The sequence below is a fragment of the Anser anser genome (genome assembly GCF_964211835.1).
Source record: "Anser anser genome assembly, chromosome: 15".
Lineage (NCBI taxonomy): Eukaryota > Metazoa > Chordata > Aves > Anseriformes > Anatidae > Anser > Anser anser.
Window position 1 is genome coordinate 1,529,791 of NC_139736.1, and position 20,834 is coordinate 1,550,624.

Consider the following 20,834-nt stretch of genomic DNA (forward strand, 5'->3'; position numbering starts at 1 on the left):
AGTGGGGTGCTGAGTGGAGCAAGGCAGGGGTTATGGAGGCACTTTGCTCTTTGCAGCATATGTATTAGTTGCTTCTGGTTCTCCTTCCACCAGCGGTGAAATGAACTGGGGGCAGTTATGAGGATGGAGGGGTTTACACTGAAGGGAGAGGTTGATGTGATTTCGGGAGGTGTGGGTGAGGACATGGGGGTGGAGGGGAGATGCTAAGGGTGAAAGCTCAGCTGTGTGCCCCCGCACCAGGGTGCTGTGCGGGTGACGGTGTTGGTCTCCTTCCAGCTGAGTGCCAGCTCACTGCCCACGACTTCCTCCGTGGGCTGGGCACAGCTGCCGGGAAGAACTGCAGCACCTCGCCCAGCTTCTCCACGGCTGACTACGCAGCTGGCTGGGAAAGGGCAGCCGTGAACGTGACAGCCGCGTGGTCCTACTCGCCGCCCGACCTCGCCGGGTAAGGAGCTGCCCAGCCCGCAGCTATCTGTGCCTCTGCTCCACGTGCTGGGGACGTTGGGACTTCTCGGGTGATTTGGTGCCCTGGGTGGTTCCCAGCCCTCGCCTCAGTAAGGTCAGCTGCAGCCCCTGAGCCCAGCAGAGAGTAAATTAACACAAAAATGCCAGGGGCTTTTCCTGAAGGCATCCATGCTGGCCCCTGCATGCTGGCAGTTTGAGTGGTAGCAGGCACTTGGCTCCTGCTTTAGCTACCTGCTCAGTCTGCCCGTAGGAGAGCGCACCGGGGCTGTTCTGTCTCCAGCTCTCACCCCGTGGCTCTTCTTCCTCTGCAGGGTCTGGTACTGGGGTTACATCTCTTTCTATGATACCGGTGGTTACATCCAGGAGCTGGGGGCTTCACTAGAGGAAAGCAGGGCTCAGCTGCATTACCTTCAGCAGCACACCTGGATCGACAACATGTAAGTGTGGCAGGGGCGAAGGAAATGTTTTGCTGTCACCAAGATTTTTAAGGGGCACTACTGGGGGTGCCACTGGGGAGAGGGAGAGAACCTACGACCCTACAAAGTGATGGCACCAAAGCCCAGGGTCGGTGTCGCCCCAGGCCCCTGAGCTGCTGTTCTTCCCTCCGCAGGAGCCGGGCAGTCTTCGTGGAGCTGATGCAGTACAACCCCAGCGTGGACCTGCACGCGGCCATCACCCTGCAGCTGGAGTTCCTGGGTGCCGGCCAGGCTGTCACCGCGCTCACCATCAGCCCCTTCCCGCTGCTGCGGCTCAGCGGCGGCGTCACGCTGCAGCTGCTCATGATGGTCAGTGTGGTGCCTCGCCCTGCGCCCCTCTCCCCTTCGGTCACCCCAGAGGTGCTCGGGGGCCTATCCCCAAGAAAAGCAGCGCTGGTAACCGCAGACTAAAGCTCCCCCGGCTGGGCCAGGGCCGGGTGGAAGCAGAGCCCTCTTCCCCGGGTGCTGCCACCCTGCCACGTGTGCCTTGGATGGGCTTTGGGGAGCTTCGCTGCTAGGGCAAGATGGAGCAGGACAGAGGGAGCAAGGGGAAGGCATGGGAGGACTGAGGAAGTGTGCTCCAGGGGTAGGCTTGCAGGTCTTGGCCTAGTACGTGGGGTTTTTGCTGTCCTGGGGTGCTGCAAGGTCTCCTGGTGCAGCCTGGCAGGCAAGTATTGCCCCCTCCTTCCCTGGTAACCTCTCCCTTCTTCCCCCAGGTCTTCCTCATGGTGTTCGTGGTCTACTTCGTGGTGTCTGAGTCACTTTCCATCAAGAAGGAGGGCAGGGCCTACTTCACCCTGTGGGGCAACTACGGCCAGTGGGTCTTCATCCTCCTCACCACCTGCACCGTGGTGGTGCACCTCAGCCAGGCCACCCTTGCTGACCAGCAGTGGCTCAAGTACCTCAATAACAGGAAGGGCTTCACCAACTTCTACCAGGTGGCCTTTCTCAACACCATCTTCAGCACCTTGGCAGCCTCCCTCCTCTTCCTCCTGACCGTGCAGGTACAGAGAGGGCTGGCTGGCAGGGGTGTGGGCTTTGGGCTTTGGTCAGGGATGTGTTGGTTTTTGTTGGTGTTGTTTATTTTTTTTTTTAACATCTGGGGCTGGAATCAGACCCAGGGATGTCTGTACCTCCACATTAATGACCGGACAGCCCCATGTCCTGAGCCCGTGGGCTCTGGTTTAGCAGACGTGCAGGCTGTGCCTGCTTTCCCATTACAAGTTCGTGTGCGCGGTCCAAGAGCAGGCAGCGCTGTAATGCCTCTTCTCAGGGCAGGGAGAGCAAGGGAGAGGCTCTGCGGTGCTGGGCAGGTCTCGCAGCACCCTCTGCACGTGTTGTGACACCGTGTTGTGACACCGTTCTCTCCCTCGGTCCTAGGCAGCCCAGCAGCTGCGCTTTGTCAGGCAGTGGTCTGTGTTCGGGAAGACCTTTCAGAAGTCCATGAAGGAGCTGACGGCTGCAGGGCTGGCCTTCGTGGTGCTCCTCCTGGCGTATGCACAGCTTGGCTTCCTGGTGAGTACCTGCTCCCCTTGACTCGCCTGGCGGGGGGCTGGCTGCAAGCAAGGACTGCCCAGGGTTGTGTGACCCACCCTGTCCCTCCTCGTGCCACAGCTGCCAGCAGAGCCCCGCGGCTCCGCAGGGCAAAGACTTTGTAAGATGGGGTAGTGAGTGTTGGGGGACACTGTGCCACCAACTGATCCCTTCTTGTTGTATCTCTGCTGTCCCCTTTGCAGCTTTTCTCCTCCTCCTCGGAGTCCTTCCGCAGCGTCGGCAGCAGCCTCCTGCTGCTCTTCACCATGGTGCGGGGCAGCACAAACCTCCGCCCCGGCCCGCCCGAGTCCTCCGGCCTCTACTACCTGTTCTGCACCAGCTATATCATCCTGGAGGTGTGGATCGTGCTGAGGCTCTTCACCGTGGTGCTTGTCTACAGCTACCGGGAGATGCACTTTGAGCTGTACCGCCCTGCCTTCGAGCCCCAGGACTACGAGATGGTGGAGCTCTTCGTGCGCAGGCTGAAAATGTGGATGGGCTTCAGCAAAGCCAAGGAGGTGAGTGCAGCCCAGGAGAGTTTATGCAGAAGGGCTCTGGCAGCAGGCTTTAAGGTGCAGGCTATTGCAGAGAAACAATGTCCTCCGTCCTCAGCCCTGCTTTGCCTCCAGCTGCTTCCCACCACTGCTCACAGTCAGGTCCACCCAGCCCCCCTGGTGGGGAGGGATGGAGCAGGGGCAGATCCTAGAGGCCCAAGGGCTGGTTCAGTGATGGGGCACTGTAGAGGCCTTGGCTGCCAGGTCTCAGACCCGTTGTTCCAGGTGATTTTTCTTTGGGATCCATCCCCAGGTCGCTGGGGTGCGCTGTACCACAGCATTCCCACTTGTCAGCTCCTGAACTAATTCCATCTCCCCTCTTTCCCCCACCCCTTTCTCTCCCAGTTCCGCCACAAGGTGAGGTTTGAAGGGATGGAACCGCTGCCGTCCCGAGACTCCAGCGATTCCAAGTCCTTTCGGGGCCCCACGCCCAGCGCCGCCTCCGACAGCTCCAGGGCCTCCACCTCCTCCAGCCAGCTGGACGGGCTGAGCCTCGTGCTGAGCGCCCGCGACAGCCTGGAGGTGGACGCTGACATCCAGCGGCTCCTTTCCCTCTTCGAGATGCTGCTAGCCCAGTTCGACCGGGTCAACCAAGTGACGGAGGACGTGTACCGCATCGAGCACCAGCTGGAGGGCTCCCAGAGCCGCCGCTGCAGGAAGAGGCACGCGCAGGGGGCGGAGGACGTCCTCAGCAGGTACTGTGCGGGCAGCGCAGAGCAGGGGCCCTCGCCCGAAATCTCCTCTGACGTGGACCTGCAGCCCCCGCGGGACGCCCCCCTGTCCCCCCAGTCCCCCGCCGCCCCGCCGGGCAGCAGGGGCTCGGTGCCCAGCCGGCTCCTTCGCGCCAGCAGAGGCGTCAGCGCGGCGGCTTCCCTGCTGCCCCCGCACAAGGCGCACGCCGCGCTGGCTCCGGCCGTGAAGAAGAAGCGGCCTCTCCGGGCCAAGAACAGGGTGCACCCGACTGTCAAGTAGCCGTGCTGCGGGAGGGCAGAGCGAGCCTTGGAAGGGGTTTGCGGAGGTGGGCTGTGCCCGCTGCGCTCACCCGGAGCCTCGGGAGCTGCCGCTTCCGAGCGCCGCGCCGTGCCGGCTGTGCCTGGCGGGGCGCGCGGGGCCGCTGCCGGCGACGGGGCTGGCGCAGCCTCCGTCCTCCACGCTCCTGGCCTCGCGGGTCGGGCGCGCTGGCGTCCTCACGGGTGGCTGCCAGCGTCAAGGGTTCTTTGGAAAAGGCTGAGCCTTTCCTCGTGGACAGCCGGGGAAGACGGCACTGGTTACGGTGAGCGTGCAGAAAAAAATCGATTACAGTAGGGCAGTATTAAAAAGTTGTCTCTTTCGTTAAACGGCCCCATCTTCAAGCAGACCGCCTAGGGCGACTGTGACGAGGACACTTTACTGGGGCCCAGCATAGGGTGACTGGTACGAGGCTCACCTCCCCTTCCTTGCTGGCTGTGCCAGGCGGAAGGGGGAGAGGGGAGCCCCTGGCCTTGAGGGTTTGAACTGAGTCTTGGATTTTGTCGACCAGACACACTGTGGAGGAAAGCTACAGGTTTCAAGAAGATATTTAACCTTTTTTTTTTTAAGCATAAATATATATAGATATAGATAAATGATATCTACACCCAGATCAGTTAATTTCCAGTATTGGCTACTTTTATCCTCCAGAAATTGGTATTATTTGTATTTAAAGAGATCCAATATTTAAAACAAAGGACATTGCAAGCGGCGAGCTGCCAGCCCTGCTGCCCAGCCAGGCTCGGAGGGGTAAGGAGCAGCAGTTTGACCCAAAGGGGCCGGACACCCCGGGCTGCTTTCAGTCGGCGCTGAGCAGGGGGTTGCCAACGTGCTGGCTTCGCTGCGGACCCCCCCACCCCACCCCGCCACCCACCAGCGCTCGCCCCCCGTGCGGCGGCCCAGGGGTGAGCGTGCTGCTGGCTGCTTGGCTTTTCTAACCCAAGGAATGTATTGACGTAAGTATATGTATTTTTTTGGTTTACTTGTTCCTATGTACTGCCCAGCACTTTAAACAATGCTTTCCTCAGCTAACAATGACACATGCGATCTAACAAGAACGGGATAATATATCACAAAAGCAGTATTTTTTGTTGTTGTTGTTGTTTAAATCATAAACTGAAATGAGCAAGTGAAGGATAAACTGAACGCAGCCCCCACCCCAGCCCGAGCTGGCCACAGCCTTACCTCCTGGGCTCTTCACAGGGAGAAGCCCGACTGCATTTGGAGGGGGCTCTAACAGCGCTTTTGTCGGGGCCAGAAGGAGGCAGAGTGCCCGCAGCCCCGCTCGGTGACTCGCAGCACGCTGGGGCTGTGCCTGTGCTTGCAGGGCTGGGGCTGGGGCAGCGAGCGCCCCTGGTGCAGGGGCAGCGAGCACCACGACCCCTGCAGCAGCTGAAGCCTTGCCAGGGCCTGCGTTCACTTTGTCCTCGCCATTTCACATTATGTATATTGTAAGTAATTTATATGTTGGTTTTGTTGTGTTTTGTTTTTTTTTAAATGTATATATTTTTGTATGTTTGCTATATTTTCATAGCATCGGTAACGTGTTTGAAACATGTAGATAGGAGACAGAATACTATTGTCAGAGTTATTTAAAGGATGTATTAAGTGCTTCTTTCTGGGAATGTCCCATGTATATAAAGTATTAGGTGTCTGTGTGCATGTGGTGCGTGTGCTCTCGAGGTTTGGGCCGGGCTGGCTCAGGGCCAGTCCCCGCAGGTGCAGCAGGGCGTGGTGGGGATCCCGCAGTGCACTCGGTGCTTTTCCTGAATCTGCTCCCCGCTTTGGAAGCGTAACGGAAGGGAAGCCGTGGGCAGCACGAACGCCGCCGGGGGGGGACAGTGTGTCTTGCCGCGGCTGCTGCTGCTCCTGGAAGCATCCTTCCTGGGCACCGGGGGTGCCCAGCCCAGGGAGGAGACCTCTGGGAGCAGGCAGACGCAGGGGTCTTCTTGGATGCTTCCACGGGTAAGCACGCCGGTGGTGAGTGTCCCCCTCCAGCTCCGAGCACTTTCTGCCATGCTGTTAGGTACCTGCGAAGATTTCATTCCTGGGCTTCAGGTGCCTGCCCCCGTCCCTTCCGGGTGACTGTGGGAGGATGCACAGGTGCTCTTTGTGAAGGCTTCGGGCCTGGTGTAAAGTGCCCTTGAAAAACTCCATTGCTATGAAGGACAGGGGCTGTGGAATGTTGCAGAAGGCTGCAGACAGGAGAAAAGGTGCGCTGTGCAATGAAGAGCGCTTACAGTGAGTTGGTGGTTGGTCACCATAAAGGTTGTTGCAAGAGCAGATTTCAGAGGGAAGTGGAGTGCAGAGTGGTGAAAACTGTTAGTGCCCGGAAAGCTTTCCTCAGGGAACGGAAGAGGCAGGTTGAAGAGATGGCAGAGAAGTGCCAGGGGTTGAGTAGAACCAGGGGAGAGGGGCAATGGCAGCCCTCGAGCAGCTGGGGATGGGGGTTCTCGCCCAGGAGAGCTCCTAAGCACAACTGCACCCCAACAGCCACTTTTAAACTCCAGCTCCACACGTGACTGCACATTTCCTTCCTGCTGCAGTGGAATAATGTGGGTGGATACAGCCACCCCTAAGGGCCATGCCCCCTTCCCCTTTGGTTACAGGTGCCTGCTCTCGCCGCACCACCAGCACCCGCGGTCAGCACCAGCGCAGGGCGGGACAGGGACGGGGCTGTCAGTGCCAGCCTGTGGGTCAGGGGGACTGGTCGGTGAGTGAAACGAACCAAGCAGGTCTTGGAAGGCTCTGGGTCGCTGGCATCACTAAAAGGCCTTTGCCCCACCCCCCGAAAAAAAGAACCAGTTCAGAGCTCAGCTCCTTCCCCCTGACCCCCAGCTTGAATATGTTCATTGAAAAGAAGTTGTTACTAGAGTTAAGTACAGGTAGGAGAGAGGGAGGCAAGAGGCAGCAGTGAGCAGGGACCTGAGTGCTCAGAACAGCCTTCAATAAGCTAAATGTGCGGGTTGGACAAGGATGCTCCCCAGTGAAGCATCGGGATTCTTGGTCCCAAGTGTCTGTTCCTTACCAAGCTTGCTTCGTGTGTGTGTGAGTGTGAGTTGATGCACGTGACTTACCAAGTGCTTCTTCTAATCAAAGAGGAGCAGAAACAGGCCAAGACAACTGCCCTACTTCTTACCTTAACTTGAAGTATGGAGAGCAGCTCTGGAACCCACACAGGTGTTTCTTGAAAAGCCAGACACCTCAATGAGGGCCCATGTGCTTAGTGGGCGCCACGGACAGCTTTCAAGCAATCATAGTTCTCACTGCAGCATTTATTTGTACAAACTATAGCAATACTCACAGGGTTCCTTCACTGTCACAGCTAAGGTACTACATATACATGCACTTAGCTGCAGCCAGCGTTACTAGTCATGGAGTTATACTGTCAGCAGCAATGAACTTGACGTACAGCCCTAACCAACAGGTACTCCTGAATGTATATTTCTGTGTTTGTAGTCACCAAGAGATGGTTTCTTATTTATTGTCTTTAGTCTCATACAGATGTAACAGTATCAAGCTGCTTAAATAAAATAAAAAAAAAACTATCCACTAGTTTAAAAGGGAGAGGGAAGGACCTCTATATAAATGCTTTTTTTTTTTTAAACAGATGATTGTGATCAATATGCCAATTTTAACTGTCTGGTCAGCATTTCACTGCAACCAAAAATACCGTATTTTGTAACTGTGGGGATGTTTCTTAAAAAAAGTGACAAGGTCAAATAAAAGATGACTGCTACAACCTGGCTCCAGTACTTTTGTTGCACTCACTCCAGCCCCTCAGCCAGGCAGTGACCTACCCACCGCTACCAGCAAGAGATCAGGAAAGGCGCAGGGGCACTCACCAGAGCCTGTCCAGCTGCCTGAACAGGCAGACATTCCTACCCACCCCATTTGTTCTTTTTGTCCGTGACCAGAATTTTAATTGAGGTTTCCTGCACAATATGCGAGACTTTCTTACATCAATGAACCAATTAGGGACGCTTTGGTCTGTAATTAACTACATCAGCCTGCTAGCGAGGGATCTGCCATCACCACAAAGGCAAATTGCCCATGACATTATCATCAGACATGGTTCGAGTCTTCCCAGGTCAGCAAGCACCCACTGACCATACAAATACTTTATTTCCTTTAGGACTTATTTACTTATAAACACTCAAAACACAACATACACTTAGAGTTCCCAAACAGCCCTGCATCAATTAGTAGCATTTCATACATTGTCCTTTTGCCAGTCACTTCACAGTTCCATGTGCTGAGTGCACTTGTATTCAGCTCCACTGCAAAGGCTCTGCAGCTACCCCTTATCAGAAAGCCACACTTCCCTTTAGTCACAAAGCAGGAGATTAAAGTACTCACAGTATAGGCCAGCTTACATGGTGGCTCCCAGTTTGGTAGTGTAGTGTCTGAGGACCATCTCACCACAAGATGGGCTACGTAATCCCATTCCACCTGCACATGCTTGCACTGAAAGGACAGCTTGTTAATTACAACAGCCAAGGTCCCAGGAGGAGAGCCTGGCATTCGGCGTTAGTGCAATAGGCAAAACTCATTCAGCGATGATGCCACCAGGACAAGTCAACAGTCCTTCAAAAAGGGCTTTACCGAGTGCACAGAGAGGGCTGAGTTATCCCCAGCACTGCTGCAATTAGTAGAAATCCTGCAGCTGAACCTAGAAACCCCATCTGGCCTCTGGCTAAAATCCTTGCAGCCAGCCCCCAGTGGGTGAAACTGTTTCGCCCAAGTGGTTCGTGCCCCAGCCCTTTGTCATTCTGCTCCTTCACTGAGTGACACTCACCTCCCTGCTTTGTGTTACTTCTGGTAGCAAAAACATTTCTCCTGGGCTGAGGGAGGGTTTGATGCGAGTCTTTCACAATGGAGATGCATTCTTGGGAATTTAAGCAGCATGTCTAGCTTAACCTTTACCAGAGCTGGCAGCAGAGCAAGTCTCAGATTCTGTAGAGTTCAAGTCCCAAGAGTCAACGAGACCTGGAGAGAAGCAGAGATTCCAGGTTGCTTAGAAATAGTGACTGGGTTTCCAGTACTCTGTATTTAATTCCCAATAAAGGGGTCAAAATTCCTACGATTCTGCCATCTTCCACCTCTGTGATGAAGTGCAGAGTATCACACTTTGTCTGCTCCCACCAGACACTGGTGTTGAAGGAGTCTAGAGAAAGGTTCTGCAAGAATGTTCCCATCAAAAATGGAAGCCCTGGAATAGCCCAAACCAAATAAAAACAAAATGTGGAGTTGGTCCTCTCTTGGAGCATCTGCTGGGGATACACAGTATCTTCATCAGACAACAGTGGCAGGCTGAGACAGTGAAACATACTTGAACCTCCTGATAAAGTTCAGCGCTGAATCCACAAGAAAGCAGCACAGCCACACTGTTATTTGCCAAACCTTTCTCCTCTGTCTGGGCAGCTGCACAGTCAGCAAGCAGGTGAAACGCATTCACTGCCTTGTCTGTCCCAGGACACACCAACCCAGTGGGATCTACACAAATTCGGTGAAGTCATCCACCGAGGAGATCAGCCGCTTCCTCTGACCAGTCTCATAGGTTGGTGGAGGATCCTGAGGTATCTGGGGAGGGGGCTTTGTCGGAGCAGATGAATGCATTTGCAGAGGAAGGCCAGGAGTTTGGTACTGGGTTTCTTCACGTAGCTGAAAGTCAAATGAGAACAGATGAGCTCCGTATTCTCTGAAATTCTTTTCACTCTCCATTTGGCCACGGCAGGACAGGTTACTCAGTACAGCTTTTTCTGCAATCCCTATTACAGTGCCGAATACAGGCAGCTCTGTGTCCAGATATCGGGGTCCCCAATGCACTTATCACAAGGGAAGGTGCTTGGAAGCCTATAAATCCAGATCTACATCACTCCACTTACCATTCCTGCAAGAGCTGGATTTTAACCTTTATATATGCATTATTCCTCTTACTCAGTAAGTTTTGACAGCTGATTTTATTTGCCTTATTTATAACAACACAGTAAGGCAGAGCCCGGTTCTAAACACCAAGAACAGACATCTTTACTCACCCGGTGCCTTAGCCTCTTGATATGACGTAGCCTAGCAATCCATTTGGATGGGTAGGTGTCAGTAGGGTTTGATCGACTATGGTGAACTTGGGAAGCCATCTAATTTGGGAAGGATGGGGAAAAGCAGGGAAAGAGAAGACGGATGCACATTAACATAACCATGCCAATAACATTAACAAGAACATTTCAGTACTGTTTGACAGCGATTGAAATGTAAGTTCACGTAGTAATTGACTCAAAGGTTGGCAGAAATAACTGAGGCAGAACGCTTATTTGTTTTAGCAAGCCCTACTCACCAGCTACTTTCCTTGGTAGCTGGTGAAAGACCACGAAGCCAGTTGAAGGACAAAGTCTCAGGGAGCGCAGGGGTACTCACGTTAGCATGCAGGGCCATCTGACGGGCTACGAACGGCAGATTCTTGTCAGAGATGATCTTAGCGACACTTGTGTCTACAAGACCCTCCATGTCTTTGTTTTAAAGAAAGAAGAAAAGTTCTTGTCAGGCAGTTAAGAGAGAAGAACAAGACAAAAGTTGCCAGTAACTAAATGGACAAGTGACATAAACCTGAAGAACTGCTTCACAGAATTTCAGAAGCTCCCATCAAACACTACAGCTCCAACTTTAACAGACAGAATTTAGACCACAACTTAACACAACAGGATCTCAAATCCTCTGTAAATGTTTGAGGGGAACCTGCTGAGCTCATTATTATATGAACTAAAGTGGAACAAAAAAATACCCCAGAAGTGCTCATTTGGTAAAAGGAAAGCAAACACCCCTGCAGGTAACTGCATGAGCATTGCTGAACTCAGCGTGGAACCCCAAGGATCAGGACCTGCAGCGCTGGGAAGGACACTGGCAGCCAACAGCTACAGGGGTCTCCACCTCCCAACTCCCACAGCATTCCCAAGCAGTGCTTGGAGGGATCTGCTCTACTCTGCGATCTTTATCTTAAGCTTGAAGACGATACGAGTGGCACAGTGGAAAGATGTCAAAAATAGGGTAAGACACATAAATAGGATGTATACAGATGTCACTAGGCAGCAAATTGGTTTTGGAGAGTTTTTCTTGGAAGCTTTTACTTTTGGAATGCAAAAACATTGCAAAGTGATGTCAATTATTGCACCACCACCAATAAAGAAAAGACTGAGAACAAATGCTGGAGGGATTCCTACCTTTTCGACACTGCAGCGTCACCAGATTACAGTCATAGTCAAGCGGTGTTATGATAACATGCACAAAATTGAACTGACCCTAACGGGAAAACAATACAACAGTCAAATACATTTTACTGGCATCCAATGTGACTCTGGTGAATGCTGTACACTATCATGTGTGAATCCACTTGAGGCAAATAAATTCCACTCATGATCTCAACACTGCTCACCAAGATAATGCACATCAGATTAAGGTTTTACAAACAGCCAAATGCCTGTTTTATAATATGCCTGCAAGTAAAATCTTGTACCTTTATTGTTCCCAGTTTAAAGTCCTCTCCAGAATCATTGTAAACAATAGAAACAAAATCATTCCCAAGGTGCCTTTTCTTGTCACAGCGATATTTATCCAAATCCTTTGTGGGCATCAGAGTAGCAATGTGGAAAATGGCTGAAGAGGAAACAGAAGGACCCTTAGGCTGAGCTAGGAAAACAATGCTGCAAGCAGCAATGGTCAATACGCAGCATTTGTCTGCAAGACAACGTAGTACCAGCACCACTGTAATGAAAAAATACATTGTGCTCCCTCAATAGGTTTGTCCCTGTTTGTGACAGCTGAATCCAGTCCTTCTGGATTGCTCCTGTGGTACCCGGAGCATGGAGCACAGTGGGCAGCTCTTTGCCAGTGAAAGGGCGGCCTCTGAAAGCTCTGCAGCTGCCAGTTCTTAGGTGCTGCCTTCCATGGTCCTCCCTAGCACCACGCTTAGAAAAGTGAATTACAGGTCTGGTTTACAGCACATGATGTACACTGGGATAAGCATTCTCATCAAGCTGGGGTAGTTAGCTATCTGTTCGTAGAAAATGAACAGGGGACTGGGCGTGTGCTTCTGGCTAATTTTTTCCATGTCACACTGTAGCATGGTGAGCAGAAACTGGTTTGAGGAAGAACGGTTGAATACCTTAAACCAGGCCTTTCCCTAGCTGAGCTCTGCAGAGCACCAGGGGCCCTGGTGAGTAACATGCAGCTGCTCCACTGAACCGGACAAAGTCTGATGACTGGGATTCACAGAGCTGCATGAAAACGTCTGGGAAGTTCCTCATGGCTTGCTGGATCCCAGTTGGTATCTGCACTGCTTAGTACTGTGGGAGCTGGGTAATGCTGCAGTTCAAAGAGTGACCACAGTAACAACCCTCCTGCTTTCAATGCTGCTCTTCATCGAAATCGTTAGCAGAGTTTTGACATGCACGTACTGTCCTCAGCTAACAGCCTTCAAAGCGGCTCAGGACCAAGCAGTTTATTCCGCAAACCTCTACACAAATCCCTATCAATCTTTCATAGTACAGATTATTTTAGAAGTGGTATGATTTTTCTTAAAGAAGGCAGGTATGCACCTCTCCCTTACTTGGGTTGCAGAGACATCAGAAAGAGAATGGAGGGAGAACACAGCCCCAGGCCATCCTTACTAAACTCGTGGAAAAGGAAGCTTGTAGAAAGCAGCTCAGTCTTAAAATAAGAAGAAACCATCCTTCCACTTCTAACTTCTGGAGAAGTCTTACCTTGCATAATGTCATCGTGCCAACAGTAGGTAAACTGTCCATCCTCCCCACACACGTCCAGGCCACCAAGGTAAATTTTATCTGGCTGACAATCTTTAAGTTCAATGAGTTTCCCTAAGCCAGTCAGGAACTCTGTATAGCGATAGGATCCGTGTTCATTCGACAGAATAGCAATTTCATTGTTGCTCTAGAAAACAAGAACATAGCAGTCCCACAATGAATGTTAAGAGCACTCCATCAGCGTGAGTGATTAGGTTATTACCTCCCCAGAAGGGATTCACACAGGCACTGATTTTTAATGCAAGAAGCTAAGGAAAAACAAGGCTACTGCAGGAGCAGTACAGATCACACAGCTGGAGTAGCAGAGCCCAGCCTTCTGTTGAGATGTAACCATTAAATCATGAACGCAACTGCTCACAACTCACCTGGCCTTCTCCAACGTAGAGCACTGCGATCTTGTGTGTATCGTAAGAAGGAATTTGATCCAGGAGCTGCACTGATTTTTCAAACGTCTGCAATCAAAACATTTGTCACATCTTTAAAAAGTTACATCTCCAAACATTCACTGCCCTCCATAAACCAGGACAGCAGCAGGCCACACACAGACTATGACAGCACAGTGTAAGCAAAGATTCCTGACCTTCACTAGTGCCCTCATTAAATGCTGCCCTACTTTGTTCTGCAAGAGCAGAGTGCATCAGGTCAGGGTACAGAGCTGTGCTATATGGCAGCTGTCACCAAGATTTTTTTAATACTTCAGATGAGATTAGTCTGGCAAACTGCACAGGCTAGATGTCCTTTTGATGACATATTACATCATCTATTCACTTCAGCTCCAGGCATGAAAAATTATCACGTCTCTTGCTCTGAAGAATATTGTTAACACAAAGCATCACCTTATCTCACCTAGGCTCCCTGCTGCCTCACCACCTGAACTAGAAGCGAGGGAAAAACTTTCACCAGAGGGTCTGTGGTGCTCAGCTCATGAGCACTCCCGCGCTACTTCCCCAGGAAGCCTGTGATTTATTTCTCCTGCAACCACAGAAAGCATCTTGGCCACTCCCAATTATCCTGATGGCTGACAGGTTTGTCTAGCCATGTTCTGCCAATACCACCTAGTGCTCAGTTTTCATCCCTCACTCCTCCTACCAGCAATAAAACAAGAACCCACAAATCATCCTGTCTTCTGGCTGGGACTCTGCAACAGCACCAACAGAACCTCCCAACATCTCAAGCTGAATACACAGGCAGAATGTTGGAGCTACCGGGAATGGGGTATAGAAAATTTCCCATCTGTAGCACTGTCAGTAAGAACCACCTTTAAATCGCACCATATGAGCTGGAAAGTAATAAGGTTAGAAAAATTAACTACGAGAATTAAAAAAAAGATCCTTGCCTACCTCGTTTGGCAACAAAAGGGGCTTGTTGTTTTCATCACCAAAGAATGGGGAATGGTACAATTGTAAAAACACAAAGCTAAGGGAGAGAGAGAAAAACATGTCCTGTTACCATACAAAATTCAGTCCATTTTGACCTCTTGTATGTAAGAACATTACGTAAAGAAGAAAAAAGCAATTAAAATGCTAGCCGAGTATTACTCATCTTCTAGAGACACTGGGTGCCTGGACTACCTGCAGTTTGTAATAAACCCCTGTCATAAAAAACAATCATTATGTCAAACGGTGGCAGCTGCACAAAGCCTCAGTTAAAAAGGCAATCTACTGGTAGAACAAAGGAGTAGGAACACACTCCTTCCTCACAGTTACGTGGGGTACTTCTAGTCTGCAAGACAGATGATTTTAGAGACACTTGTATTTTATAAAATTAACCGTAAGACGAAGATTGTCTCATAACATAATCTGGGGCAACTACCAAGTTCAAAAAAAAAAATATTATACTCCCTCATCTTTCTTTTGCACATTAGATTTCCTGAACAGCAAGACTAGCAATTCATCCTATTTACAGCAAAATTAACTCTAGGTGACTGCATTCAAGTCACACGTGCATTTGGACCCTACACTGGGTTCCATTTATTTATACTTATTTCCTAAGACTGCGAAGTTAATTTAGTAACAGAGGATTGAACATTTCTATATTAGGGCCTGAAAAAAAACAAGTAATTCATCTTTCCTTTTAATCTGTTACTGTCCCGTAGATCCCACAAAGCCTGCAGACCCATTTGAATAAATCCAGCCCTGGCTCCAGCAATTACAAGCTTACTGTTTCTAGATTCAGATATGCTCCTCAACGCACCTTGGGTTTATTCCAGGTACTTTCTCAGCATTGGAGGCTGCTGTCCTGCTCCTGAAGGCATCTCTCTCGATCCTTTTCCCTCTCCTTGATGGGGCTGAGTCAGAGATGGTGTATCCCCTGGGCCGGTGCCCGGAGGGGGAGCGAGGCGAGGTGGCAAGGCCAGTTCCATCCAAGCCCCCTGACCCAGCTGCTCTGGCATCCTCTCCCTTGCTCAGCCAACTGCCCAGCCCTTCCCCTTCCAGGTTCCCAGACTGAGATTTTGATTTCACTTCTGTGCTCAGTCTCCTTGTTACTTCTCTGCCATTTGCATCTTTGAGAACCTCCTGCAGTGTCTGTAGCTCGGGGGAAGAGCTCGACTTGCTGAGCGGCTGGGATGGCTGGAAGGAAAGCTCCTCCAGCGTTCGGCCATCCTCCGGGGGCAGGACTCTCCCGATGGGAATACCACCCTCCACCAGGTCATCTGATTTCAAAGATTTTTCTTCTTGGCTAGAGGTTGAGGAGGACTTAAAGAGAAAGAAACAAATACAAACAGTTTTCCTAATGGACAAAACATAAGTTGACAACAGTAATAATTAAGGCAGCCTATGACGCTTCCCGAGAAAGATGAGTAGATTGGTCCCAATACAAAGGAACACAGATCGAGGGCCCTGCACGAAACAGGTATTTACTGCTCCTGCTCCGCATGCAGTCTCCCATGAGCCACACAACTCAGTCATGACTGTGTGCGCATTTTGGTACCACCAGTGAGTAACTAAAAAAGGTGCCAAGAGGCACAGACAACTTATCCCATGTGTCTGAAGATGGGGTTGCAATACAGCATAAAAGTGCTGTTTGTTTCTGCTTACCCTGCTATAAGACTCGTGGGGTTTACCAAACCTTTCCTCACTCAAGACTTGTTCAGAACATGAAGTTTCAAAATCTTCACTCTCCGGAGACTCAGCCGGGAACTCAGTTTCCTTTAGCTCCATTTCGGATGGGCTCCCTTCCTCCAGCACTACCGCAGATTCTACCAAGACACAATGCAGAAGAACTGAAGTCTGCACGGAGGTATAGACTGGCAGGTCCCCATCCTTTCCTCTGAAGTACCAGCCTTTTCCCTATGGGATTTCAATGGAAGGCCATATTGAATGAGTGGTCTGGTTCTTTGATTTCACATCATGTCAGACTTGCTCCTGGTTTCCCTTTTGTAAAGAATAACTGATCACCTTACCCTGACAGCAAAGGCCTGCGTCTACGTTTGTCAAAACAAGTGCAGTTGTTTCCAATTTTCACTGATGAACAAGCAGGGGACAGAATGAAGAAAATGGGACCTTGTACATCCATACTCAGCTATGAGGACACACAGGAACTACAGAGATGTAAGAAAATACAAGACTAGCATTAAAAGTTCATCGTTATCCAGGCAGTGAAGAGATCAGTTCTATGCAAGTATGCAAAGAAATAAGTTTTTCTTGTATTGAAATGTAATGCTCCTGGTGCCTTGTAGTGGCCTAGAAGGAGATAAGAAATTTTACTAGGAGCCATTTACTTGCAGTTTGGCAGTTTTCCTAGTATGTCTCAGTAGAAGCAAAACAATTCAGCCCTAGACATGTGAAAGGACAAGAGAGCAGGAGTAATACATGCACTGCAGCAATACTGGGAAACCTGCATGTGGCATCTGATCAGACAAATGGGTAATGAAACCACACTGACAAGAAAGCTCCTTGGAAGCCCTGCCTACGGTGGAGGAAGTTATTGCAGCGTTTAACGTTCTGTCTACTTCAGGCTGTGACCCTGACCACAGGGATGAGTCTGACCAAAGGCTCCTCCTGGCCTTGCTTTTTGTCCTGAGGAAAAGGCTGGAGAACAGGAGGCTTCCCATTATGCACACAAGGGACTGGAAGACCAATCTGAAAGGCCAAGATTTGTTTTCCAAATTAAAAAAAAAAAAAAAAAAAAAGCACACACCAAAACTAAAGAAAAATCAGCAAAACATTAAAAAAAAAATCACTAAAGCAGCTTTTCCTGGATTGATTTCAGCTCGCAGGACCAAAGTTATTTCAAAGAAGCAATTAAGAGTTAGCATTGCACACACATACTTTCAACGAAAAAAAAATAAAAAAACTAAAACAAAACAAAAACAAAACAACGTGCTGATCTGGTTAGCTGTCCAAGCCAGAACACACCTGCATATATCCAGCATTTCCAAGCTTCCCTAGCTCTTGCATCACTGCCAAGATTGCTGGTGATTTTTAAAAATGTAAACGCTCGCTGATTATACTTTAGGTGGGAATAGAAGAATTTGAGCAGGGAGAAGTATAGAAAAACATTTTACTGCAGCATCTTTGTGCTGCTTTAAGAAGCCTATGTCAAAAAATAAAACAGCAGATAAGAATACTCTGGTGTTCTACACAGAATTTTCCACTGAAGGAAAGAAGACAGAAGGAAATTTCAACCCTCCAATTAAAGTCACAAAGTACTGCAGATCATCAAAGCAATGCAGGGGCTGTGCTCACAACCTATGCAATTTGATCTCTGCTTAATTTAATGACAAAGTAAATTTTACTGAAGCAGAGAAAGTTTTTATACTGATATTGGGCCTCCAAAAAGCTAGAATTTAATCCCATTTCCACCTTTTCTTTTAAAAAACTGTAAACCAGCATCCACTGTAACATCAAACTTTTAATATGTATTTATCGGCTTCTTTCATCAGATTCTGTGTCCAATTCTGACAGATTTCTGTGGGCTGAGTAGCAGGGGACTTCGTTTCTGGGTAGCTTGTCCTGTAGCATATTACACGTTATTCTCAGAATAGGGAGCTTTCACATTTAGCAGAACACAAAGCCAATTGTAAACTGAAGCTGAAAATAAATAATTAATCAAGCCACTCAGACATTTTGACAGGCCATTGAATGCTGTGCCTCATGACTCACAATCCACCCCAGTTAAAAGAAAAGTTGCTTTAAGAAATTGCCTGCACTTGCAAATGTTGCATCTGGCTTGGACTTCTTCATGCTAGTCAAGATCCCATTTGTTGAGAGTAATGAGACCGGGTACAGACAGGAGACATGGAAGGGGAAAATGAAGTATGAGGGATACATTTTCTATGAATCAGAGGTGTTCTTCTATGGCAATACTTTTTTTTTTTTTTCCCTTAAAGATATATAAATATACCTGCCCAGGATATGCTCCTGTGCAACTTCCCTTGACAACTGGACTGGTACATGGAAGAGAAAGAGGCCACTGCAAAGGGAAATCAAGTGAGCAGCTACATCAAAAGGAAGGAGAGACTATATGAAAAGAAAATAAAATTAAAAAGCACAGAGTTTAAAATGTAACCAAGAATCTATTTAAAAATAAAAAATAATAAATAAATAAATAAATAAAACAAAGGAAAGAACAAGCTGGGATAAGCTCACTAGATGCCAAAGGGATACTTCAAGGGTGCAAGGTTTCAACACGAATAAGGAGGCATAAACACATTCAAACAATGCAGACTCAAACTGCTTTCTTTGAAGAATGCATCTTTGTGAGTTTCAGAAACAGAAAGTTCCTCAGTGATGTCCTAGCACAAACAGAAAACCAGTCTGAGCTTTTCCTGAGATACACACTTTTGGCAAAAGATAATTTTTAAATGCACAGAAGGGTCTGAAGAGCAGAAATACGGATGAAGACTCACGGATTTAACCTCTTAAGAGGAAGAACACCATGCATATGAGAGCCTGACAGCAAAACTTCTTCAAAACGTTCACTTCACTTGCAGCTGGCTGGCTACTGTAGAAGTTAAGAATATGACCAAAATGATTTTCTCACTGACTGCCACAGGAGCGGCATTCAGGTGAGTGTTTCTTCTGACTGATCGGTTAATGCTGATATAGCACAAATCTGTAGGACTCAACAGGAATTTTCATGGATAAGAATTTTTTTTTCTTTTTAACTGGATTTCCAAAACAACCCATACCATTGATGCCGCCTGCTCAGAACAGCCTTGCCTGTTGCTATCACCGGTCAGTTTTGCTAGCACTAGTGATGCTGACAGCCTCAGCTAGATGTTAGTAACAGCTCCGAGCTGGGATTCCTGACAGCTGTACAAGTTCCAGCTGTTGGTCAACAGTAACATCCAGCATTAACAGTTCTTTTCAAAGTAAACCAGCACCAACATCACCAGGCACTAGAGCCAATACGGTGACAAACCCTGGCCACTACATTAAAGCCATCAAAGAAAATTCAAGTGATTCAACTGCACCAGTCTGAAGGCTAAACAGTCTTTTTAAAAGGTGAATACATCCACAGCTGCTGGGATTTGAACTCTGCCATCTTGGCTGTAAAAAAAGTGGCAACTAACCAACCCTAGCTGACAAAGACTGTAATAGCCTGTTTTCCTAGGAACCTAGCACTGCCAGTGCCCCAAAAAAACTGTTATACTGTAGACAAATGGAAGTGCTGCATGGGAAGATCCACTCACACATGGGATGCTCAGATCAGTGGGAAAGAGAAAATATCCATGACTTTATTTTCATTTGGCAAACAGTTATCACGAAACACATTACTCCTGCAAAGAAGCTGCACTGCTCCTCTCTTTCTTTTATTCAAGAAAGAGAGCTACTTTTCTGATGAAACATCAGAAGCAAGGAGGGAAGGAATTTTTCACCGAAAACTACTAAGAGAAGAACTGATTCCCTTTCTCATTACTGTTATTCCTCAAGCCACTAACTTGCATTTCAGGAACACCTACAGTAACTTCAACAGACTTGAAACAGGCTATTGACAGCTATGCTAGACACACAACTGGCTTGACATCTCTCACCTGTATTGGAACGTTGGAGAAGCGATGGTTTGGCTGTCCCAGTGGCCAAGCTGGAGGAGGGGACAGAGAGGGACTTGTATAGAGCCGTTTCTCGGTGTTCTTTAAAACGTTCTGCAGCCATGAGTGCATTAGACAGCTCTTGCAGGGGCATATTGTTAATATCTGAAGAAAACGGACTGAGCGGGTTCTCCAGACTCATTAGCCAGCTTGTGTTACCTGGTGAAGAAAATTAGGGAAGAGCATTAAGGACTTTCACTCCAGAAAGTTTACAACTCACGCTGAAAAAAGCACACATTGTTTTGGATTTTGCAAGTATCCAAACAGAGAAAGTTCTCAGTTCTCCTGACATTTGGCAGGATCACTTGGTTGTTTCCTATTTTCAGCACGTAGCTCCCACTACTCTATACCTCATCCCAAGTTCTTCAAAAACAATCCTTAGTAAACTCATTACCACAGCAGATTCCCAAAAGGTATTCAAAATGCTCAGGTATTTTAATTAATGATACTAGGTCAGTTATTTTCTCAGGAAGCAACTTCAGCTGAAAAAGACAATTCCCAGTTAATGTACTGCAGTATTCAAGAACTTTGACCTTCAGCATGTCATTAATCCCTCCCTAACAGCAGATGCAACTATGCAACTCAAGAAGAGTTCACTCCACACCCAGGTAAAGATACCTGTCGGTCTGCGCACTAGGATTTCTGCCCAGCCCTGTGTCAGCAGAGGGACATACGCAGCTAAGTTTGCTTTTTCTTTTTGCAGAGGAGTCTGCGGAGCAGGATTAGACTTCTCTGATCGAGATGGAGGAGCAGGAGGACTCTGTGTCCCTTGGGAAGCCGAACCACCAGGGAAGTGGGAGGCTGAGCTGTCTAAGGCACCAACACGTAAGGCATGACCACCTAGCAAGACAAGCACAACACAGAAGGGAAAAATGTTTAGTTGATACTAAAAATATTTATAGTAATTATTTACTAGTTAAGTAAATAATAAAAATATCAGAGAAATTGT

The 20,834-nt window shown here is 48.8% G+C and overlaps 2 protein-coding genes across 7 annotated transcripts in view; one reads left to right on the plus strand and one right to left on the minus strand.

Annotated features, from left to right (window-relative positions):
• Nucleotides 1–7,778, plus strand: part of PKD1 (polycystin 1, transient receptor potential channel interacting) — an 88,723-nt gene extending 80,945 nt beyond the window's left edge. The window contains exons 40-46 of the mRNA XM_083800147.1: nucleotides 277–445; nucleotides 777–902; nucleotides 1,076–1,250; nucleotides 1,658–1,945; nucleotides 2,322–2,456; nucleotides 2,678–2,992; nucleotides 3,374–7,778. Of these exons, the coding sequence (XP_083656273.1) occupies nucleotides 277–445; nucleotides 777–902; nucleotides 1,076–1,250; nucleotides 1,658–1,945; nucleotides 2,322–2,456; nucleotides 2,678–2,992; nucleotides 3,374–4,000 (1,835 nt within the window). The 3' untranslated portion in view covers nucleotides 4,001–7,778. The remainder of the gene's footprint in view (nucleotides 1–276; nucleotides 446–776; nucleotides 903–1,075; nucleotides 1,251–1,657; nucleotides 1,946–2,321; nucleotides 2,457–2,677; nucleotides 2,993–3,373) is intronic.
• A 333-nt stretch (nucleotides 7,779–8,111) lies between these two features.
• TSC2 (TSC complex subunit 2) overlaps nucleotides 8,112–20,834 on the minus strand; it is a 33,256-nt gene continuing 20,533 nt past the window's right edge. For 3 of the 6 annotated variants that reach the window (XM_083800152.1, XM_083800149.1, XM_083800148.1), the window contains 13 exons: nucleotides 20,504–20,725; nucleotides 19,829–20,044; nucleotides 18,196–18,264; nucleotides 15,888–16,048; nucleotides 15,043–15,545; nucleotides 14,190–14,265; nucleotides 13,215–13,301; nucleotides 12,790–12,976; nucleotides 11,544–11,683; nucleotides 11,251–11,329; nucleotides 10,451–10,542; nucleotides 10,075–10,173; nucleotides 8,112–9,700 (listed from right to left, as the gene is read on the minus strand). In XM_083800152.1, coding sequence (XP_083656278.1) covers nucleotides 9,533–9,700; nucleotides 10,075–10,173; nucleotides 10,451–10,542; nucleotides 11,251–11,329; nucleotides 11,544–11,683; nucleotides 12,790–12,976; nucleotides 13,215–13,301; nucleotides 14,190–14,265; nucleotides 15,043–15,545; nucleotides 15,888–16,048; nucleotides 18,196–18,264; nucleotides 19,829–20,044; nucleotides 20,504–20,725 — 2,099 coding nt within the window. In that variant the 3' untranslated portion in view covers nucleotides 8,112–9,532. The remainder of the gene's footprint in view (nucleotides 9,701–10,074; nucleotides 10,174–10,450; nucleotides 10,543–11,250; nucleotides 11,330–11,543; nucleotides 11,684–12,789; nucleotides 12,977–13,214; nucleotides 13,302–14,189; nucleotides 14,266–15,042; nucleotides 15,546–15,887; nucleotides 16,049–18,195; nucleotides 18,265–19,828; nucleotides 20,045–20,503; nucleotides 20,726–20,834) is intronic. The other 3 variants (XM_083800153.1, XM_083800151.1, XM_083800150.1) reach the window with 1 other exon arrangement.